Source organism: Pan paniscus, chromosome 11 (genome assembly GCF_029289425.2).
Source record: "Pan paniscus chromosome 11, NHGRI_mPanPan1-v2.0_pri, whole genome shotgun sequence".
NCBI lineage: Eukaryota > Metazoa > Chordata > Mammalia > Primates > Hominidae > Pan > Pan paniscus.
In genome coordinates, this window is record NC_073260.2 from 12,058,644 (window position 1) to 12,081,358 (window position 22,715).

At 40.8% G+C, this 22,715-nt stretch overlaps 1 protein-coding gene across 5 annotated transcripts in view; it reads right to left on the reverse strand.

Moving 5' to 3' along the window:
- Positions 1-22,715, reverse strand: part of GARNL3 (GTPase activating Rap/RanGAP domain like 3) — a 170,476-nt gene that overhangs the window by 98,395 nt on the left and 49,366 nt on the right. For all 5 annotated transcript variants that reach the window (XM_034929091.3, XM_034929089.3, XM_034929090.3 and 2 more), the window contains one exon: positions 4,156-4,230. In XM_034929091.3, coding sequence (XP_034784982.1) covers positions 4,156-4,230 — 75 coding nt within the window. The remainder of the gene's footprint in view (positions 1-4,155; positions 4,231-22,715) is intronic.

The window sequence follows — 22,715 nt, forward strand, 5'->3', positions numbered from 1 at the left end:
GGAACAGATCAGCTAACTGCTGGCAAAGCTGATGCAGGAACTCATGCATTGGGAAGGGGATTGGCCCAGATGAACTCTAAGGCAGGAAAGTATGGTCCATTCTGATGGATGCCAATCTGCAAACTGTTTACTAGCCCATGACAAGGTGTACAAGAAATCTTTACAGTGTTCTGACATGCCTGTGGCATGTAAGTACATGCTCAGTGGATTCATCTCATGAAACTGTCCAGACCAATCTGGATGATATCCAATTCCTTGATGAGTTGCATAAGGTGGGTTCTGTGTACTAGTTATGCAGAGTAGGATCACATATTTAATTTCCTGCAACTGACCGGAAATTAAAAAGATGGACAGTCTGAGAAGCACTGTTCAGAGGCTTGGCCTCACTGGCTGTCGCTGGTAAGGGCTTTCTGACGACCCCATCTTAAATAGGGCTCTTCCTGTTTCTTTGCACCATGGTCCTCTGTTTTTGCCACAGTAGTTACCAAAATTTGCAATCCTTCTATGTGTTTGTATTGGTTACTGATGGCTCTCCCTGCCATCTGCAGGCCTCTAGGAGCAGGGACTTCAGCAGGCTTATTCAATCCTACATCCAGGGCTCAGCCTGTCTGGCACTAGGAAATGACCCTATGAATGCCAGTTGAATGAATGTTTTGTCACATTATATGAAAAGCACTCCCGATATAACTTATGTTTTTGGTAATGGCAGGCTAGGTTATTCAGATCAACCCTCCCACTGAAAAAACTAAAAGTACTAGAAAAATATTAAAATCATCTCCTTAAAAGCACTGGAGGCCGGGTGCAGCGGCTCATGCCTGTAATCCCAGCACGTTGGGAGGCCAAGGCTGGCAGATCATGAGGTCAGGAGTTCGAGACCAGCCTAGCCAACATGGTGAAATCCCATCTCTACTAAAAATACAAAAATTAGCCAGGCATGGTGGCTCACACCTGTAATCCCAGCTACTTGGGAGGCTGAGGCAGGAGAATTGCTTGAACCCAGGAGGCGGAGGTGCAGTGAGCCGAGATAGTGTCACTGCACTCCAGCCTGGATGACACAGCAAGACTCTGTCTTGGCCGGGGGGAGGGGTGGGAAAAAAGCACTGGAGTGCTTACCAGATTGTAGGAATTGCCAATTAAAACTGAAAGGCAAGTGGGAACCCACAGAGGTAAATGCAGCATGAAAGTCCTTTTTGGCTTGAGGATGTTTGTCAATCCCAGCAAAATTGAATTTGGATTTTGGTGACCTTGTGGGGGACAAAGAGTCAAATCCCAAGACCCACTGGGGTAGGCAAGTCCAATAGGAGCCCTGCCCCACATTATGCTAGGATCCCAAAGGGCTGCACACTGAAGGAAGAGGGAATCAGAAGAAACCACCTCCACCACCAAAAACTACAAGGAAGTTGTCACAGCACTGAGCAGAGCTGAGCAGGGGAGTGTCTCTGAGGTGTGGTGACCACAAGCCAGCTTTCACATAAATCTGTAGTTGTAATCTGCAGCACTTTGGTAGTTTAAAAGGTCTCAAGATGGGTATTTGGTTTAAAGGTATCTATCTGGCAAAAGCAAACATAAGTCCTCCCTACCAAAAAGCAACTCATCTTAGGCTTCATATTATTCCTAAAAATTTTCAGGAACAATAAGTAGCACACAATCAGGCAGCCTAGCACACGCAGAAGCACATTACATGAGGAGCATAGGCCAGAGGAAAACAATGAAACAACAGCCACAAAAACTTCACATATTGGAATTCTCGGTCGCAGATGATAAAACCATTACACTATGTTTAAAGAAATAAAAGACAAATTTGACATTATCTCAAGGGAACAGTAAATTATAAAAAGTGACCAAGCAACCTTGGATTAGGCAATGGTTTCTCGGACATGACAACGGAAGTGCCAGCAATGAAAGAAAAAAAATAGACAAACTAGACATGATCTAATCTTAAAGCTTTTGTGCTTCAAAGGACACAACCAAGAAAGTGAAAAGATAACCCACAGAATAGGAGAAAACTTTTCCCAATCATATATCTGATAAGTGTCTAATTATCCAGACTATATAAAAAACTCTTACAATTGAATAATAAAAGCACAAATAACCCCAAAACAAAATTTGCAATTTGTTTGTTCAGAGGTTTGAGAATTTTTAAGCAACTATATACAGTGAGTCCTTTACTGCACTAACTGCTTTACCTAATTCAGAGAAAGCCAGCTGTTTTTTCCCTCTGGAAGTCAAGTGCCCACAAGGTCTTTTATCAGGCTAGAAAGTACCATTGGCCAGAAACTTTTAACTGAAGACCACCAATACAAAACAGCCAAGGTGCTCCAATGGAGCATCATGCTCAGTAGTTTTGGTGGAAATAAAACCTAAAACAGTATTCGATCCTTGATATTATATTTCCAGAGAAGCAATTTGAGATGGACTGTGTTTTGAACACAACAGACTGCAATGACTTGTGAAATCAGTAACTCCCCCAAATTGTTCCCAAGATGTCAACTGAACTGCCCAAGGCCACATTGCTGGTGAGTTGTAGGGCCATGATTTGAACCCTGGGAAGTCTGACTCTTAAGCCACTCCTGATCATGACCCAAGCACAGGTTATTTCTAACCCCTGACTGGGTCCCAGAACCTATCCTCTGGTGTATGGCAGGGCCAGGTGAGCAGTGTTTGACTGCCAAGTGTATGGTGATTAAGGATCACATGAAGGCCCCATTGATGTCTTTCCTGGGAGGTGTGTATTTCCTCCAGACACTGGATGTGGCAGGGGCCAGAGTTGTGCTTACGTAGGGTGGCAAAGTCCAGTTTGGTTTGTCCATTTCAGGCTGGGCTGAAGTTCTGCAAAATTTTGGTAGCAGAAAGATGTCTCAAGGTATACAGCCTCCATGGGCTCTCAAAGTAGAAACTCGGCATGGTGGCCGCTAGCTTTCCAAGCACTGGAGAGCAATAACTCAATGCCTCTGTGCCTGGCTTAGCTCCTGAGAACCCTTGGCTGCCTAAGCTTCTGGTGGTGAGGCTATCTAGTCCCAGGGGCCAGGCCATTGGAGAGGGATGTTTCTAAGGTTCAGAAGCAAAATTCTCCATGAGTTCCTTCTTCTATGTGGGTCAGCTAACATCATTCTGAACAAGAAGTATGTGGGTACCTATTCAGGGGTATTCAGCCTCCATTTGGCTAACATGTCAATGGCAAGGGTCAGGTAAATGTACATGGCTAAGGCCAAGAGTGAAAACATGCAATCACTTCCCAAATGTCATGGGCTTTCAAGTTAAATTCATAGCTCTTTACCGAGAATTTGCATTAGGAGGTGGTCAGGAGAAAACTGGCAATGTGGCAGTGATGACAATAACAATAACCATCAATAGCATCATAACTAGCACTTCTGAAGCTTACTATGTGCCAGGCATAGTGCTAGGAGTTTCACAAACATAGCTCACTGAATTCTTGCAATAATCTTGAGACAGGTTCTAATTTACAGATGAAAAAAAAATGAGGCTCAGGGTGGCTGGGGTCCTTGCCCAGGGTCAGGGTCAGGGAACTAGAGCTATGATGAGCTACCGTGCAAAAAGGCAGCAAAGAAGAAAAAGGCTGGCGAGTTTTTGCCATACTCTGCAGTTTAAAGGGTAGACCCCGTGGGATAGAGAGGGTAGTGGCAAAAAAAAAAAAAAAAAAAAAAAAAAAAAGCAAGGTGAGTCCTGTGGCCTGCAGCAAGGAAGACCCAGAGAGCCCAGAAAGTAGGCGTGGCCCAAGGAGCAGTAGGCAGTACCAGCCTCTTTTCCTGGTGACATTTTGTCATTGCAGTAATTTTTGGCATCTCCCTCCTGGACCCTGGCACTGCTCGGATGGCTGTGCCAAGCTGATCAGCCTGGCAGAGGAAGTACTGGGACTTGGGACCATTCACAGAGGGTGGCAGAATTGTCTTTGGTCCCACTGCTGGCAGAACAACTTCCTGTGTCTACCTGGTTTTAACATAGATCTTTTAAAGGGTATGTGTCACCCTATGAATAGCACCTTCCATGCCAGAATACTGACATTTCCCTTCCATTTGCTTCAAGCAAAGCTCTGAAAAGCTCTATTTACCTCTTCCAGAACTCTTTCACTGCTATATCCCAGGCACTATAATCATGTGCTTGGTGGCATTACAGGAAGTGGGGAGGCTTCCTTACCTCATCTGAAGAGCCATTTTCCACTCTGAATCTTCCAGCCCTTTGGATGGCTCCATCAGCATCACTGGAAATAAGCTAGGGGGGAAAAAGCATTCAATTAGGAAGCATTTACAATGTCTCTTCTATCTGTATGTAATTATCCTATAAGTAAGCCACATCTAAGGACACAGGCTGGAGTGCCCAGCCTAGAAGCTAACAGTTTTTTTAAAGCTCTATCAGGCAGGTACTCATACAGTTGGCTCCCACTGTCCTTGGGAACCCAAGAGTAAGGAATGCCTAACCTGCAAGAGTGGAAAACAAGAGCATCACATTTTAATTGGAACACATTCCAATACTGATGCTCCCAGCAAAAACAATCTTAATACACATCACATGTGGACAAGTGGCAGTTCACAGATGGCAAGACCAAAAGCCAACTCTCAAGTTCAGCCTCCTTCACAGGAAAGCCTAAAGAACAATTAGTGGCTGGCAAGAACTCAAGGCTCTACTACCATCGAAGAAAGCGCCTGTGCTTCATTCAGTTTTAAACAGTTTCCAAAAGGCCAATTAGTCCCTCCCCAGGCAGGCAGACTGTGTTTTAGCTCTGGCAAGGTGATGCTTGCAAATAGACAGTCTCCAAGGGGCCCAATGTTCGAAAGAGGTGAGTGAACACACCAGGGCTTGGCACTTGAGTCCAAAATTACTGACTCAAGATTTAACTTATTTTCTCCTTCTAGATTTTCTCAGTAGTGACTTGGGAAAGCAACACATCTTTTTTTAGCCTTTAAATCTACCCACAATTTGCAACAAAGATCTGCAGCAGACTCATCAGAACGCATCTGCCCTGAGGGGCACTTCTCACCTCTCTAACTCAGAGCTCACTCAGCAAAACAGAAATGTGATTTCTCAGGAAAGATGGTTACCTCATGTTTTCACTAGTGCTTAAGAGATATGATGGTATAAAAATTAATAGAAAAAAATTTAGGGAAAAACTGCAATGAATTTTCTCAAGGAAAATTATTTAAAAGAGATTGATAAATTTTTCCTACGATAAATATAGAAACAGTATCTGGTATTTGTTGAATGCCATGCATTCTTTTGCTCTTAATATGTATTATCTCGTTTAATTCTCATAATAACACAAGGTAGGTATTATTATTATTCTCATTTATGAACGAGGAAACTGAGGCAGAGAAGGGTAAAATAACGGGCTACAGTCACTTAACTAGTTAGTACAGGTAGAGCTGGGATGTGAACAGAGGTAGCCAGACCCCAGAAACCCATTGTCCTCATCTAACCACCACCCTCCCTAACCATCTTCCAGAGAATGTCCGTGACTAGGTTCAGTTTTTATATTTCATCTTTCTCCTGCAAAATAATTTCTAAAAGCAAATGTTTTTTTGATGACATCAGATCATTACACTATTCGCTAAACTGAGGATGAGCCCAAGAGGCTGTGTAGTCATGAATTTCAACTTGTCCAAACAGAGGTCTAGCCTTTGCCCTCAGCTTCTGGGAGGTGATCTCTAAGACCTGGGAATGACCTGTGTTAGTGTCTGATTACTTAGGGGCTCTGAGCCACACTGATTTATAGTGAGGGCTTTGGGTCACACAGTATCAGCTCTACCTCTGAGGGGTGAAGGCTCAGGTCAGCCACGTGGGTGGTCAACCACATCTACGGGATCAAGCCCTGCTAAAAACTCTGGATACCGCAATTCAGGTGAGCTTCTTTGATGAGCAACATTCCACTCGGTGCTGATGTTGTCACACATCATCGCCAGGAGGAGTTAATGCTGTCTACAACTCCATCAGGAGAGGACAATGGGAAGCTCTGCAATGGAACTCTCCCGAACTCTGTCCCATGCACCTCTTCCCTTGGCTAATCTTAATGTGTATCCTTTTGTTGTAATAAATCATAAGTGAGCTTAGAAGCTTTTAGTGAATTCTGTGAGTCCTTCTAGCAAACTATCAAACCTGAGAGTGGTCTTGGGGACTCCTGAACGCTGTAGTAGTTGGTGTCAGAAGTGAGGGTAATCTGGTGGACTGTCTCTAACTTTACAGAGGCCAATTTTAAAGTACAAGAGAAAGATAAATTTAGATATCATAGGGTCACTGCCGTTTTCACAGGGGAAGTATAGAGGATTCAGCATCAACAGCTTCTTTGTGGGTTTCTACTCACTGTTAAAATAGAGGGAAAAGCAAGTAGATTTCAGGTAGAGTGTTACTGGTATAGGCTGCCTCAAGGGCTTTGGGAGAAGCATTCTGAGATGACATCTGGACTTGGCAAGAAAAGAGCACTATGATCAATTAATAATGTCTGACATAGGCCTATAAAGACGTGGGACACACCCTCCCCTTACTTGTTACCCTTAAAATAGAGGTTGCTAGAGACAGTCCTGACTATAACTAGTCTCATCTAGGAGTCGAAGGCTTGGGAGAAGAGCTGATAGTCATTCATTCATATAAAAATATAAATTAAACATCATAAAACACTATATTTTAGACACAGGCATACGTAATAATGCTCTTTTCATTTGTTGAGTTTAGAACAGGAAGCATATTGCTTGTCTTGCTTAAAAAGTTCAAGAAAAAAAAGGAAGAACAAATTTAACGATTTGATGGTAAAAAGAAATTCAGCTCCCTTTGAACTCATGAAATCCATAAAGACAGAGCTCATGCTAATGGGTTTGACTATCACCTTTACCATTTCACCATCCCCATCTTCATTCAAGTCACCATCATCTGTCACCTTGATGACAACAACCACCTCCTACTGAGTCTAGACACCCATCTACCACTGCTCCTCTCCAAGCGGCTCCTCACAACGAAGCCTGCAGCCTGGGTGATTATGCAAACTGCAAATATGACTGTGCCACAATCCCACCTCTATTCCAGCATCCCCACTTCTTCTCACCGAAGGACACATGCTTGGGACTTCCTGGCTTGGAAGGCCCTCCTTTCTCACCTTCCCCTAAAAAACCCTACTACTCATCCTTCAGTTCTACCAAAGTCCCCCTCCTTCTGTATACCTTCCCTGACCCACTGCCTGGGAAGATGACCCTGTTGTCAGTTCTTGGGGCACTCTGCAGAGTTGTGATTTACATTTCTCTGCATGATTATTTAGTTCCCACCTGTCTTTCCTCAGGCGCTCTCTCTGCTCTCCAGCAAACTTCAAAAGACAGCAACTACATTTACTTGTTCTCACCACTGCATCTCCAGAGCTAAGCATAACACCTGACACAGTATCGGTCTCATTAAATATTCATAAACAAGAAATATGGGAATAGATGAATGCCAAATTTCTATTGCAAATGGCCAAAGGGATATAAAAACAGGGGTAAGACCTATACTGGCCCTGGAAAGCAGAGAAGGTTCATTAATCATGCAAGAAATGTCAAAGAAATTCTACCAGCTCTATCATGAAGGAAAGGCCAAAGTGAAGGGCAGGCCAGATAACCGGAAGCACCACAGGCTGGGGAAAGTCGGTTGGGCAGTAACTTAATCAAACCATGCAGGTTCACACCAACACCCTGAGCTCATGCTGGCAGGACCTGCCTGAGGAGAGCATGGGTGGGAGGGCAGTAGGTGGGCAGGAGATCCTACTGGTCACACTCAGGGCCAGCACAGAGTGGCAGTCTCAGTGTCCCCCAAGCCCGGCTGGCTCACACAGCTTGCTAACTAAAGCAGAGGGGGCTGTGGTGGCTGGGGCCTGATGAAGACCAGTACGTCAGCTGCTGTGAAAGGAGAAAGTGCCCCAGCAAACTGGGGAATGAAAAAACTAACACTTCAGGAAAAAAATCTTTTTAACGCAGTAGAGAAGCTGATTATCAGGTAGCTGTCTCTGTCCATTTTCTTTCTATTGTCCTCACAAACCTTTGATCTGGCCAATTACAACTATAAAAAATCTACACTTCCTTTTTTTGGGAGAAGATTTGGCTCAGGAATGACACAATCTCTATCAGAACCCATCTAAATGTCAAAACTGCACAACCTAGAAGCCCTCTCCCTCAATTCATCCAGATGGTACAGAGCTCCAGCTGCCACCAAAATCCACTCTCGCCATTTGTCACAGTGCAGAATCATAGCTGGACACAAAGCTAGACCCCATTTCCCTAGAGGTGGCCATTTGACTGAATTAATTCCACTTGAAGGTGGGCCAAAGCTCACCTGGGTACATATATGGACCCAGGCCCTTTAGGAGAGGGGAGGTACCTCTTCCATGCGCTTTTTCCTTCTCCACTGGCTAGAACCCCAATGACCAGAGGGATCTGGAAATTCATGTTGAAGACAGCAGGTTTTCTTGAGCCTGAATGTGTGGTGCAGACCCACCACCCACTTAGAGTTCCTGGCTGCATATGACAGAGAAATAAACTTGTTGTTTTTTACCGCACTGTGACGTTCTAAGCCAACTAATACACCCAATGAGGAAGAATCAAGAGAATAATCGCTGATCCTATGATAAGTTCATAGTATAAAATGTAAAATCTGAAATATCAGAGAAAATGTTCTACAAAACAGATTTACTACAAAAAGTACAAGGAATTTTTTGAAAATTTCCAATTATGGTAATAATTTGGGAGCATATTGAATCTATGAAAATGGGACAATCTATAATCAGCTTTCAGATGAAAAGTGTAATTACTGAATTTCAAAATGTAGTGACCATGGTGAACCAAAAACTAGAACTGAGAAGAAAATGCCTGTAAAGAGTAAATCAGAATATCAGTTTGAGATAAATAGAGGAAAATGATTATGAAAAATAGAGAACATATCTGGGAAAAACTGTAAAGAATGGACTGGGGTGTTACGAAAGTGGTCCTTGGGCAGAGAACAGAACACAGGAATAAACAAATCATCTCCTACACTAACCACCCTCTCTAGCAAGGTTCTCTACTAATGAGTGAGACCAAGACTAAAGGAGAACTACTAGTGAAGGTAGATCAGCCTACGTGGTGTAGAAAGAAAGAAGACAGGAAGGCAGTCTGAGATCTTACCCCTCCAAAGCCAGCAAAGAGGAGGGAGTTGGTTAGGTCTCCTCTCACACTGGAATGCATCCAGCCCTTTGTTATTCTTCTGGGAGAAGAGTCCAGAAAAGAGACTTTTGCATGTTTGCATGTGTGCTCTGACCTTTGCAAATATAGCTCTGTCTATCCAGGAGTTTAGTACTTAGTAAGATGTTATCTAATCTGATCAATCCAGATCTGCACTCCTGAAGGATGGAGTGAGAGGGAGGGATAAAATGAGAAAGTGGATAAAGAGGAGCCTGGAACTTCTCCTAAAGGTAAACAGAACAGCACAGATGTTTTAATAAATATGAATTGGTTACATTTCCCTACTAAAACAAAAAAGACTTGATCGGTAACATAAATGAAATATATTAAATACAATAAAGCAATCATGAAAAAGAAAGGCAAAGTAAAAAATATTCTAGGCAAATTGGGACAAAAAGAAAGTAAGGGAATAATGAAATCACAAAGTAGAACTTAGGAGAAAAAGACATCAAATAAAAAATGTTATTTTATATGGATAATTAGAACCACCCATCTCCAAAATATAACTATAAACATTTATGTAATGAGTAACAACATATCACTATAAAACAAAAACTATTATAACTAGAAAGAAGAGTTTATAAAATTATAATTGTAATGGGACATTTTAGTACATTTCTCTCTGATAGGTCAAGGCAAAAATGAGTATGGATTTATAGAGGAATCAAATCATAAATTTAATAAACATGATTTAATAGACATATATTGACTGTATCAAGGTACAGAGAATACACACCTTTAAAAATATCTAGTAAACTTTAAAAAAACCGACCTAATATTGAAAAGAAAGAAAAGCGAGTTTCACTCTTGTTGCCCAGGCTGGAGTGCAATGGCATGATCTCAACTCACTGCAACCTCTGCCTCCCGAGTTCAAGCGATTCTCCTGCCTCAGTCTCCTGCGATTACAGGCATGCACCATCATGCCCAGCTAATTTTGTATTTTTAGTAGAGACGGGGTTTCTCCATGTTGGTCAGGCTGGTCTCAAACTCCCGACCTCAGGTGATCCGCCCACCTCGGCCTCCCAAAGTGCCGAGGCATGAGCCACCATGTCTGGCCCAGAAAAGGAAGAAAAAGTTCTACAGAACAATATAAAATAAAAAACTTCTAAAATATTCTATAAAACTGTACAGGTCATTTTTAGCATAATGCAACTGAATAAGAAATTAGTATCAAAAGGATTTTAAAAACTGAAAATCAGAAAATATGCATCTCAGCCTATTGTGCCTATTGTCCCAGCTACTTGGGAGGCTGAAACAGGAGGATCGCTTGAGACCAGGAGTTCAGTGATATAGTGTGCCATGATCACACCTATCAATAGCCACTGCACTCCAGCCTGGGCAACACAGTGATATCCCATCTCTTTAAATATATGCATATATAAATTTATTTTACTATTCCTATTTGACTCAAGAATTTATATATGTATATATGCATGTATAAATTTATTTATATGCATATATTTATATAAATTCTTGAGTCAAATAGGAATAGTAAAATTAGATACTATTCAGACGTGAACAACAATAAGAACAGTACATATGAAAACACATAATGTGATAGGTGCTATATTTACAGAAAAATTCACATTTTCAATGCTTTTATTATCAAACAAAAAAGGATAAAAACAATGAACTAAGCATTAACCACTAGAAGATAAAAAAAGAACAATGAAATAAACCCAGGGAAAGCAGGGGAAAGGAATCAATAAAAGATCAGAGCAGAAATTATAAAACTAGAAAGATAGTATAATTGATTAACATATCCAAGATACTCCAAGGCAAGTCTGATTTTAAAAAGCAAAGAACAAAGACAAATACATATAGTGATAATAAAGAAAATAGAACCACTAAGAAGAAAGAGATTTCTAAAAGATTAAGAGAATGAAATTATATTCATTCATTCTATATGAAATTATGCCAATATCATCAAAAAGTTCAATGAAATGGCAAATTTTCTAGGAAAACATACACAATGAAAAATATTTTAAGAAAGAAATCTGAGTAGACCAAAAGCTAGTTGCAAAACTGAAGATCTTGTCACAACACTGCCCCACAAAGGCAGCCCTGGCCCAGAGCATCTTCTGAGGAGGTGAAGGATCTGATGCTCCACACCGGAGCTACACGAGAGCCACATGAGAGCCACATAAGAGCCACACACTCACAGAAAAGTGGGGCAGTTTCCTTCGAGAAGAGACACCAGATCTTTTGCATTCATTTTGATGGATATGTTTAGGAAAAGGGTATTAACATGTATGTGTAACATCACTAACGCTAAGAAAAGAGGACAGGATTTTTTAAACTTTATTTGGTCTTATATCTCTGCTATGGTCATACACCAAATACTCAGATTCTGAGGAAGACCGTGCCCAGGAGGGAGAAAAAGGAAACAAACAAACAAACAACAACAACAACAAAACGACTTAAATGATCATTTGGCTAGGATCTGCCAGGCACTGTGAGTGATTACTTCTGAGTTCTTGCACTGTCCAATACTGTGGCCACCAGCCTTGTTTAAATTAAATTAAATTTTATTTTTTATTTTTTGAGACAGGGTCTTGCTCTGTCTCCCAAGCTGGGGTGTAGTGGCACAATTATGGCTCACTGCAGCTTTGACCTCCTGGGCTCAAGAAATCTTCCTGCTTCAGCCTCCCAAGTAGCTGGGACCACAGGCACATGCCACCACGCCTGGCTACTTTTTTATTTTTTGTAAAGACAGGGTCTCACTATGTTGCCCAGACTGGTCTCGAACTCTTAGTCTCAAGTGATCCTCCTGCTAAGGTCTTCCAAAGTGCTGGGATTACAGGCGTGAGCCACTGTGCCCAGCCTAGATTTAATTTTAATTAACATAAAAAACATTCAGTTCCTGAGTGCACTAGTCACATTTCAAGTGCTCAGTGGCTATGTGTGACTACTACACTGGACAGCACAGATAAAAATATTTCCATAATTGTAGAAAGTTCTATTGGACAGGGCCACAACCCTGTCCAATTATACATATTTTTATGTATAATGACATGCTGGACATTCATGCAGCTCTGGGTGACCCAAATCAAATTGGTTTCCCATTCAGTTAGTTCAGTAGTGAAAATTCATGTGATTTAACATCCTGAGTGGAGGCCTTGGTCTAATCTCAGCAAAACTAACTGTTTCATTTAACACTGAACAGTGTTCAATATATTAGATGTTTTATCTCAGGAAAAAAAATAAGATCCAAGCAAGAATACTTGTTTGTAGAACTTAACAAATTAATTTTTTTAAATAGAAAGCATAAAATGTTATTAACTATAAATAAAAACATTATTAGTCTCAAATTGTAGGCAATTATTAAATGAGGATCTTTCTTAGATTAATACAAATACATAATTTTTCAAAAACAAAAAGCACTTCCTCATTTATTTCACTGCTTTGTTTCACTGGGTTGGTGCTTGTTTCCATTCTAAATCAGTGCTGGTATTCCCTACGATCTCTGTTCAGCATGCACTGTGTACTTGGCATTCAGGTATATAAATCACAGGAACAATATTTTTACTTAGAAAAAAAACTCAAAAAGATTATGTAAAGTACATCCTTAAGCATAATAGGTAATATTTTCTCCTAGATCCCCTTTCTTTAAAATGAGGGCTTATGAGTATGGGTTTCGGGGCTCAACTGACCAGGTTCAAATCTCACTTCCATACTTGTTAGCCATGTGACCTTGGGAAAATCACTGAATTTTTCCTCTCTAAATTTTAGTTTCCTTATGTCTAAAATGGGGACAATGACTGTACCTACTTCTAGGCTTGTGGTGAGGATTTAATAATGTAAAATGTATAACGAGCCTAGAATAGTACCTGGACATAATAAGTGCTCAATAAATGTTATAATGCTATAATATATATTGTAGTAATATGATAGTGATTAATATAAAATGCTCTGATTAGCATGATTAAGCCACTTTATGCTACATTTAAACTCTTGGAAGATCTGTTTAAATATTTGTCCATCTAGCAAACATTACTGAAACCATTTTTTTCAGGGCCTGTACTAACTGCTGGACAAAGATAAATCCAACATGATCCCTGCCCTAGAGGACTGCAAATCCTAGAGGGAGTAAGAGACACACATACATATAATCAGATAAATCACAACACAACCTGGTTAAATGCCATAACAACAGACAAAAGAACAGGGGACAGACACTGGAGAGACCAACTCTGCCTGGGGGATCTGGGGAAGGTTGCATTGCTATAATGCAATTTATTCCAGAAGATGTACAGGATCTTTGAGAAATGATTTCCAACATAAGCTGGTTTATTTAAACTGCAAATACTGGTCAAGAAAGCAGATCCATTTGACCCTGCACATGCAAATTACAGACAGACACAGACACAGACACATCCCTGACTTAGAAAGTACTACTATTCAGAAAGGAAGAAAGAAAAGTTTAAATGTCTGCATCAAAAAGAGGGGGTGAGAAAAGGCATAAACATGGGTAGAATGAGCCATCCCTCACTGCTGAGTGCTGCCCTGGGGCCTGTCTCCTGGTCTCTTTTAGTCCACTTCTGTGCCTGCAGGGAAAGGCAAGGGAGAAGGAGCCAGTGTGAGGACCAGAGTAGGGGGAAGGGGTAGGTTTTTTTCTCCTCCTCCCACTCCTCACCTTGATCCTATTCTGCCTGTGCCGGGGGACAGGGAGATCCGGGTGACTGGGCAGCTGGGCAGCTGGGTGCTGAGAGCACCATGGCGCATATAGAACCAACCAGGTGGCAGGCAGATTCCCCAGCCAGGAGGATAAATGTTCGCTGGAGGAGAGCCACCAAGGCCCTGGATCTGGACTCAGACTTTTCTTATCATCCTTGTCCCTGGCCCCTGTCCTCAGCAAACTCAACACCCATCACTATGATTGACCTGACAGCCTGAGCTCATATTCTTCTGTCTTTTCAAATGGAATACCTCCCAATTCCATGGCTCTGCCATCCATTCCTAACTCCAACAGCATCCTCTCCTTCTCACTGGCACAGCTGTGGCATCATGGGACCTACCTTACCTCATAACCCACTCGGGCTCTTTTTGGCATGGGTTCTATCTGGGGATCTGTGGTTAATCAGGCTGCATTTACCACCCCACATATCTGGCATGCTGCTCACTCCTCCTCATGCCACCAAGTCAAGTCACTCGCTCACACCCTGCCAACTGAACTCTCACTCTTTTTCTGTGTTCAAAGAAGAGTTTCCATCTGACCAGGCCTACAACATGCTCATGCTATTTGATTATGGCTAGATCCTCACCACCATCCAATCTTCTGAGCCATTATTTTTGTACTTCCCATCACATCCTCCACCTTATCTGTCACATGTTACCACTACAGAAACACCCTTTCTCCTAACAGATGACCTTTCTGCTATTTTACTGAGAAACATGAGGCAATTCAGGATAAGCACTGTCATGTAGCTTTCCAGCTCAAAATATACCTGTCTTGGCTTTCTAATTAAAATCATATCTGAACAGTAGTCCCTGATACTCCATTTCCCAGTAAAAGACTTGTGAAAATTCACCACAAATGATGACAACTCCTTTGAATATTAAGAAGGAATGATTGGCAATTCTACGTCCAAAATATCAAGACATTTTCTACTTACTATACGGCCAATGGAGAAGAATCGAGAAACGTATTTGGTGTCTGGCTTTGTTGCTTGGAACAGAACAAATCTGTGATAATTATGGAAGGTTGGAAGGCACTTTAATCTTCCCCACACCATCTAATTTTAGCTAAGAGACATTGGGTCTTTCAGAAGAGTAAGAATAAAACACTAGGAATCATCTTTTTACTGCATGGGCACTGCATTTTGAGGTAGCCTCACTCGTACAAGCACCTCTTTTTCATGACAAGAAAACACTGGGCAAGAAGTAGGGAGGGAGAGTGAGTCCATCTTAGAGAATGTGGTCCTCATAAACCAAGTGCCCCAGGGAGCGAGACATGGAGAGTCCTGAGGGCAGAGCATCCTAGGGAGTTTAGTTTCCCCAACATGCCAAGGGGCTGGGGGAGATTTAACCTCTTCACAATCTGCATCCTGTTTTTTGATCTAGACAGCTGGCATTTTCTCAGGCTTATGTAAAGAGCTAAGCAAACATTACTTCAATATGCCTCTTTCAACCAGACTGCTACTGGTAGTTCCTAAGCCCCTGTTATGTATAAATTCTAGAGCCACTGGTACAGAGCAGCAAAAAGCCAAGCACAGGAGAATATCCTATCTCACTCCAGCAGAGCTTTATAAGATAAACACCAACTAGACCCTGGAAATTGATCAAGGAGCTTTGTATAATCTCCAGCCAGCCAGTTGTTTAACTCAGAGAAGCTACAGTCCCAAATGAACAATGATAGCTGAGAGCCAGTTATACATTCTGAATGTTGAAAAAAAGGTCTGAATAGCTCTTTGTTTTTGTTTGAAGTAAAACAAAAATGAAAACAAAACAAAAAAAACATGGGGGCTATGAAAAAATGCTACACATAATCCTGAAAACTAAAAGAGGGAAGCATACCTTTAACCATCTTTACTATGAAACCAAAATAAAATTTCAGAATAGCCATTGCTGTCCTCAGGGAGACAGAAGACATGAGCTCTTTGCAATAGTGTAGAAACCTTGTGCAAGTGGGTGAGATAAAAGAGGATGAAAAAATGCAAATGTAGGATTAAAATCTTCACTGGAGGAGGAAAACAAAATGTTAATTTTAGGGAACTAAAACAGTAATATCTCCATCATTTTAGATGCTGATTATAGAATGGAAAGGAACAAAACAAAATGAAAATAAAAAGAAAGAAAAGACAGTCATGGAGGACAGAGAAAATGGTCTTTACTGTTTTAGGGGAAAAAACAAGCAATAATCAAAGATATAACAGAAGAAAATATTCATCCTTGATTAAAGGACTGGATCTAAGAATCCCAGAGGTGCAATGTTTTAAGGAAAATTAATGAAAATACAAAGGTGCAGATAAATTATGGAAAACATGTAAAAAATGAAAGATGAAAAGAAAAAAAAAATGTAAGAAAAACCCAGCCAGGAAAGGTCACCAAGAAAGAAACTGAATTGGAACTGGCTCAGATTTCTCTTCAGAACACTAAAGGGCAAAAGGTAACTGTACTGGTTGAATAGTGTCCCCCCCAAATTCAGGTCCACCTGGAACCTGAGAATATGATCTTATTTGCAAAGGGGGTCTTTGCAGATGTAATTTGTTGATATAAGGTCCTACTGGATTCAGGTAGGACTTAAATCCCATGACTGATGTCTTTATAAGAGAAAAAGAGAGGGTGATTCAGATACGGAGACACAGAGAGAAGGCGATGTGATAACAGAGGCAGAGACTGGAGTGATGCAGCTATAAGCCAAAGGGGGTTAAGGATTGCCGCAACCCCAGAAACTAGAAGAGGCAAGGAAGGATTCTTCCCCACGGCCCTCAGAGGGAGGATGGCCCTGCTACATCTTGATTTTGAACTGTTAGCCTCCAGAACTGTAAGAGAATAGACTTCTGTTGTTTTAAGTGACCCAGCCACCCAGTTTGTGATAAACTCTTACAGCAGGCCTAGGAAACTAACACGATAACAGATCAACATTTGTGAAGTTTTAAAGGAAAAAGGTGATGACTCAGACACTTAAAAGCAGGTAAAGTTGTTCTTGTGAAAGCTATGAATCAGAGACATGCTCAGATATGTAATGATTAAGAAAAGATACCCTCATGTACAGCCTTAAAAACTTACCTGAAACTCCAGGACAAGGACACCTGCAACTATTGCTATTTATGATTGCTTTGGAGGTCATAGCCAATGCAATTACACATGAAGACGAAAAAAGAGATTTGGATATAAGGAGATGAAGTCATTTATGGAAGACAACTTTATGCCTAAAAAGACTATACTTTGTTTTTAAGTAAAGAAGCCCAATAAAATACATAAACCCATTTTGTATACAAATTTAATTATTAAATCGATGTGTACTAAATCGTAATAGTGATTATTTGTAGGATTACATATGAATTTAATTTTCTTCTCTGTGCTTTTCAGTATATTTCAAATTTTCTATAATGACTATGTATTCCTTTCATAATCGGAAAAATATATTAAAAAGTATATCAGCATCACATGCACATACACACAAAAATACTATGAAGTAATATAAAAAATTTAAGAAAAAAGAATTTATTAGAGAGATTTTTGGCAAAACTCATCTTCTAGCTGATTTGTGGATGTCTGGCAGTGAGCCAAGTACTGCTGGGGATACAATAAGAAAAGCACCATAATCTCTGCCTACTAGGACAGGTAAAAAATGCCCACAAATAATGACAATGTAAAATATGACAGGTACCATAGAGAAATGCAAACAATTGTGGGGTTCTAGATAGTGAAAGATGACTTTCCCATAGGGGAATCAGGTAAGGCTGCATGGAAAAAATGACACTCAACAGACGCATATTTCAAGAGGGCATTCTAGAACGATGAAAAAGTATAAGGAAGTCTCAGGCCTGGGCAATGGTGGGTAAAGGTCCGTTTGCTGGATCATGGGCCACATGAGCTAAGTAAGGCTCAGAGATAGGTTGGAGCAAGACTGCAGAAAGCCTTAACTGTCAAGCTGAAGACTACCTACTTTATTTCATAAGCAAAAAAGAGATGCTGAAGGTTTGCTGTTGTTATTACAGCAGGAATTTGTTTGCTTGAATGCATAAAGATGATGCTGCCAGAGCTGTACATTAGGGAAAGTACTCTTTACAGCATTAAGGAAATCAAAGCTCCCAGGATTAGGTTAATTACATCTGAGGACACGGACAAACTAGATGTAATCTTATCAAGAATTTGTTAAATGGAATTTTTGAGAAGTCAGGGAGAGCAAGAGAAAGTGCCAGAAGCTCAGGGAAAGAGGAAATGATACCAATGTCACACAAAAGAAGGACTACATAGAAGCAAACATCCTGTTCTTTTCTTACTTGTATTTCTTCAAGAGTCTAAATAAGAAACACATAAGGAATTAAAAGTCACTTTCAAAATGTAAGCTTGTAAAAAATGCACACTACTCAGCCCACTCCAGATATGCCAAATCAGAACACAGGTTTTAAACAAACTGCTCAAGTGATTTTTATGCATAATCAAGTTTGAGGGGCACTGGAGCAGCCTGTAACAGCAGCAAGATCATGGATCTTTCAAGTAAATATAACCTATTGTGGATGGGAGTTGGGGGACACCCCCTACAACTTACCAGTTGTGTGACCTTGGACAAGTTAATTTACCTCTCTGAATCTCAGTTAACTCATCTGTAAGATGGGGATGATAACAGTACTCCCACCTCATTAGGTCATTGTGAAAAGTAGTTTACACATACAAAGCACTCAAAAGGCTGTCTGACACTGGCTGTACACAGTGATATGAATAAAGAGCAACTGGCCATGAAATCCATTGAGAATATATAATAGAACCAATGGGATTTGGTAAGAGACTGGGACATGGCTATGTGTGATTTCTTGGTTTCTGGAATTAGCAACTGAAAGGAAGATGGTGCCATTCACTCAGTGGTTTGGCACAAGAGAGACAGGGTGAGTTCAGCTTGGGGCATATTGCAGTTTAGTTGCCTATGGGTCATCCCAGGAGAGACTGCCAGTGGGCATTTAGGCAAATGGGCCCATGCACAGAAATCTGTGGATAGAAATCTGGACCCAATATATGGATCTGGGAGTCACCAATTTTAAGACAGGGAAAGATTACCCAGAAAGAGCATATATAGTAAGAACAGTGCTGGAGGCAGAATCTAGAAGAGCACCAACATTTAAGGGCCAGCCAGACGAGAAGGAATCAAAAAAAAAAAAAAAAATGCTGAGAAGGTGAAGCAGGGAGGCAAGAGGAAAAGCTGATAGTATGGAGATGTCAAGAGAGGAGAAAATTTTAACAGGGCTACAGAGTTGTCATGTAACATGAAGACTGACCTGTAATCCCAGCCTTGCCTTGGGAGGCTAAGGTGGGAGGATCACTTGAGACCAGGAGTCCAAGATCAGCCTGGATAACATAATGAGACCCCATCTATACAATCAATCAATCAATTCAAAATGTTAAAAAAAAAATGGCAGAGTTGAGGAATGCCAACTGGATTTGGTAGCAAGGAAACCCTTGGTGACCTTGGCAAGAGCAGTTTCAGTGGAGTACAAGGAAGGGAAGCATCAAAAGGAGAAAGTAAGAAGGGAAACTGTGGAACCATTACAAGGAGCAAAAAGAGAATTTAGAGAATAGCTGAAATGTACTCCCAAAGTAATCAAAAAGCCTTCACATATATTATGCACGCACAGTTTGAGATTATATTTTAAAAGACTGCAACACAATGATAACTGCAATAGACCAATTAAAAAGTTGAGGCCAAAAAGCATACAATCCTTTTCTTGCACATAAAAGAACCCAAAGTAACTGCTTTAATTACATGTGTAAAATAGTTCAATATAAAAATATTACTTATAGCTCAACTAACAGTGGCAGTGTGACACCATGAGCCAGCCATTTATGGTAAGCCAATCACGGCAAGCTACACTGGATTTTTTTGCATGACTCCCTAAATTTGATTAGTGATATAAAAGGGAAGCAAATTTCAGAACCCACAGATGTTCCCCTCCTTAACAAACAGGGCCAAAAGCTCTTCTAACCCATGGAATGGATATGTGCCCTACGAAAACAGAAACTTGCCCTGAGACAGGAGAAAGCTGAAAGACAAGGGTTTCATCTTAAGGCACCAAGAGAGACTTTGATGAAGCCTCAAATTCTCTTGGATCCTGAACCCCAGGGAAACTTGTTCCAAGTTGCCTGCCAAGGGGCAGTTAATAAGTTAAAATAAGCTAGACTTTCCTCTGAGGGCCTAAAAAAAGAGCTCTTAAAGTCCACAGCCCATGTGGGGAAAGGTTGGCAAAAACACCAAATTCCTCTTCATCTTTAACAGCCCCAAAGAGGTAAAAGAGTGGTTTTCAAACTCTATGCATGTTCATGGCACGTGAATACCACAGTTTTGAGGGAAGGCCTGCATGAGTTCAGAAGAAAACATAGGTACTGAAAAAAGCAACTTTGAGAAAACAAAATATATTCTATTGCTAAGAGCAGTACATAAAGGTATATTACATTATATATTTTAATCAAGTTTAAAATTTATTCCTGCTACAACAGATGATGCACACTGCTGAGCCTGGTCTTGCTCTTCTGAAAGTTGAGGCGGGCACACGACAAGCCATGATGCAGGGCAGAGAATGATCTGGTACAAGTAAGGTGTGAAAGGCAACGGCTGTTACCAAACAGACACCAAGAACGTCTGCGTGTTTAGAGACTTATGTGAATTTTGCCTCCTGAGTGTATGAAACCACAATCAAGGTAGAAAACTGCTGTACTCAATTTCCTTTGCTGAAGAGTTAACCAGGTAAGTGGCGTGTTCAGTTTGTATTTCTGGTTATATGAAAAATAAACTATTATACATTGATCAAAATTTGGAAGTGTTTTTATATACATCAGGGGACCATATCCCATCAGTTGAAGGTTACTGGAGTCAAACAACAGAGACTCCCAGGATACCAGCATAAGGTTGAGGAGCCTGAGATTGTGAGCCAAGCCAAGGTGGCTGCAAGAGAGCAGCACAGAGGCGCAGAGAGGCTTGCCCTGAGGAGGAGAGCCTTGAGTGTCACAGGAATGGGAGACTCCTGTGGCCTCTAGGGAGAGCATGAGGAAGCCAGGACTCAGAAAGGAGGGAGTGGGGTGCCTGTAACTCTGGTTTTGAAACTAGAGAGCATGCTGATGTCTGGTATCAAGGTTCCCAAGGTTGATTTTGTCTGGGAAAATTTGGAGAAGTTGTCTGGTATTCTTATTACAGCATGTGTTCAGCTGGTGGATTTGTTACAGTTTGTGACCCGCCTATGCATGTCATTAACACAGCACTCGGAGCTCAAGATGGTCACCAAATGGCTGGTCAGGTGGTGTTAATTCTCCCCAAGTTTTGTTGATCCTAGAAAAATAGGTCATAAAATCATACTGTATCAAAAAGTAGGGTAGGGAGGAGACAAGCATCAAAGTTATTCTACCTGTCAATGGAGGACAGAAGGATTATGCTGTTAAGGGCTAGATACAGAAATACTTTTATATTTATGCTCTATCTTATTTTTTAGAAAGGATTTAAAAGCAGCTTACTTAAATATATCTTACTTAAAGGATAAAATGAGATACTGAGCACACTCAGAACAAGGAAAAATCAAGTGTAGGTAAATAAACTGAAAACAAGAGAATAAGATGAGGATGTATGTTATAAAGTCCTTTAAGACTGTTAGAGATAAGCCACAAATGGAGTTCTGAGCTTCCTAGGAGCCAATGCAAAGAGGAAAAGCCCTTTCATTTACAGGATTCCCACTGCTTATAAGGTTAACAACAAATCAGCTTCTCAGGAGAAGCATGGCACTTTTTGGTCCTGAGAAAAATTTTTTCTCATAGGTCTTTTTAAATGAGACTCTGTATATGACGAACATAAAATTCTTAGCAGCATCCTACAAGCAACACACCACCAAGATCTATCTGGCTGTTTTCCACTCTGTCCATCAATGCAAGTTAAAGGCATAATGCCATGGTACAAGTCAAGAAAAGCAAGTCTGAGAGGGGCCAACAAAGGCAGGCCAAGTGTTTGTAGCTAACTTATGGTTGGGCTTGATCTAGGAATTAAATTTAAACCATTTAAGGCATGGGCATGTCTTTGGATAACTCCTTATGGACGTTCTTAACAGCAAGTTTTTGTTAAGATTTGGACGAAAAATAGTTGGAAATTATATGTTGGAATGGAAACCTAAAGCAGAGCTACTTTATGCTTTTGATTAAGGACAGCGGTATTTGTTCTAACAATCAACCTAATTTTCTCAGGAAACACTCTATACACAGCAGGGCTTTAAGAGCATGGGCTTGCAGGTGAAGAGATTAAGCGCAGGGGCTCTCGGAGGCAGATAGACCTGGGTTTAGATGTCACTCCTGCTTCTTCCTAGCTGTGGGACCGCTCTGGTATCATCAGTTAAATGGGAATCCATTTAATATTCACAAATGTCTTCTGAGCATCTACAGTGTGTGGCCTAATCAAATAATGCCTACCTCATACGGTTTTTTGTGGGGATTAAATAAGTAAATACATCTACAGTATTCAACAGAGACTGGTACGTGGTAAGCATTCAATAAAATGCTAAAACTAATAATAAAAATAATAAAATAATAACCATAATAAAAGATTTCTGATTCCATTCTAATGTATAAAAAGTAATTATTAAAGTCTCAAAATTCTACATCACAGAAAATGGTTACAAAAATTTTGGCCTGAAAAAGTTTAAAAGTGAGCACTATCAATCACCAACAGAGGCAGTAAAAATATCAAAAAAGCACCATCCATAGTTTTAAAACATGTTAACTTGTTGGTGAATGTTCTGATACACGTTGTACCTGGAGGTATCCACAAGAGTTGACTGGGAGGCTGAGGCAGGTGGATCACGAGGTCAGGAGATCAAGACCATCCTGGCCAACATG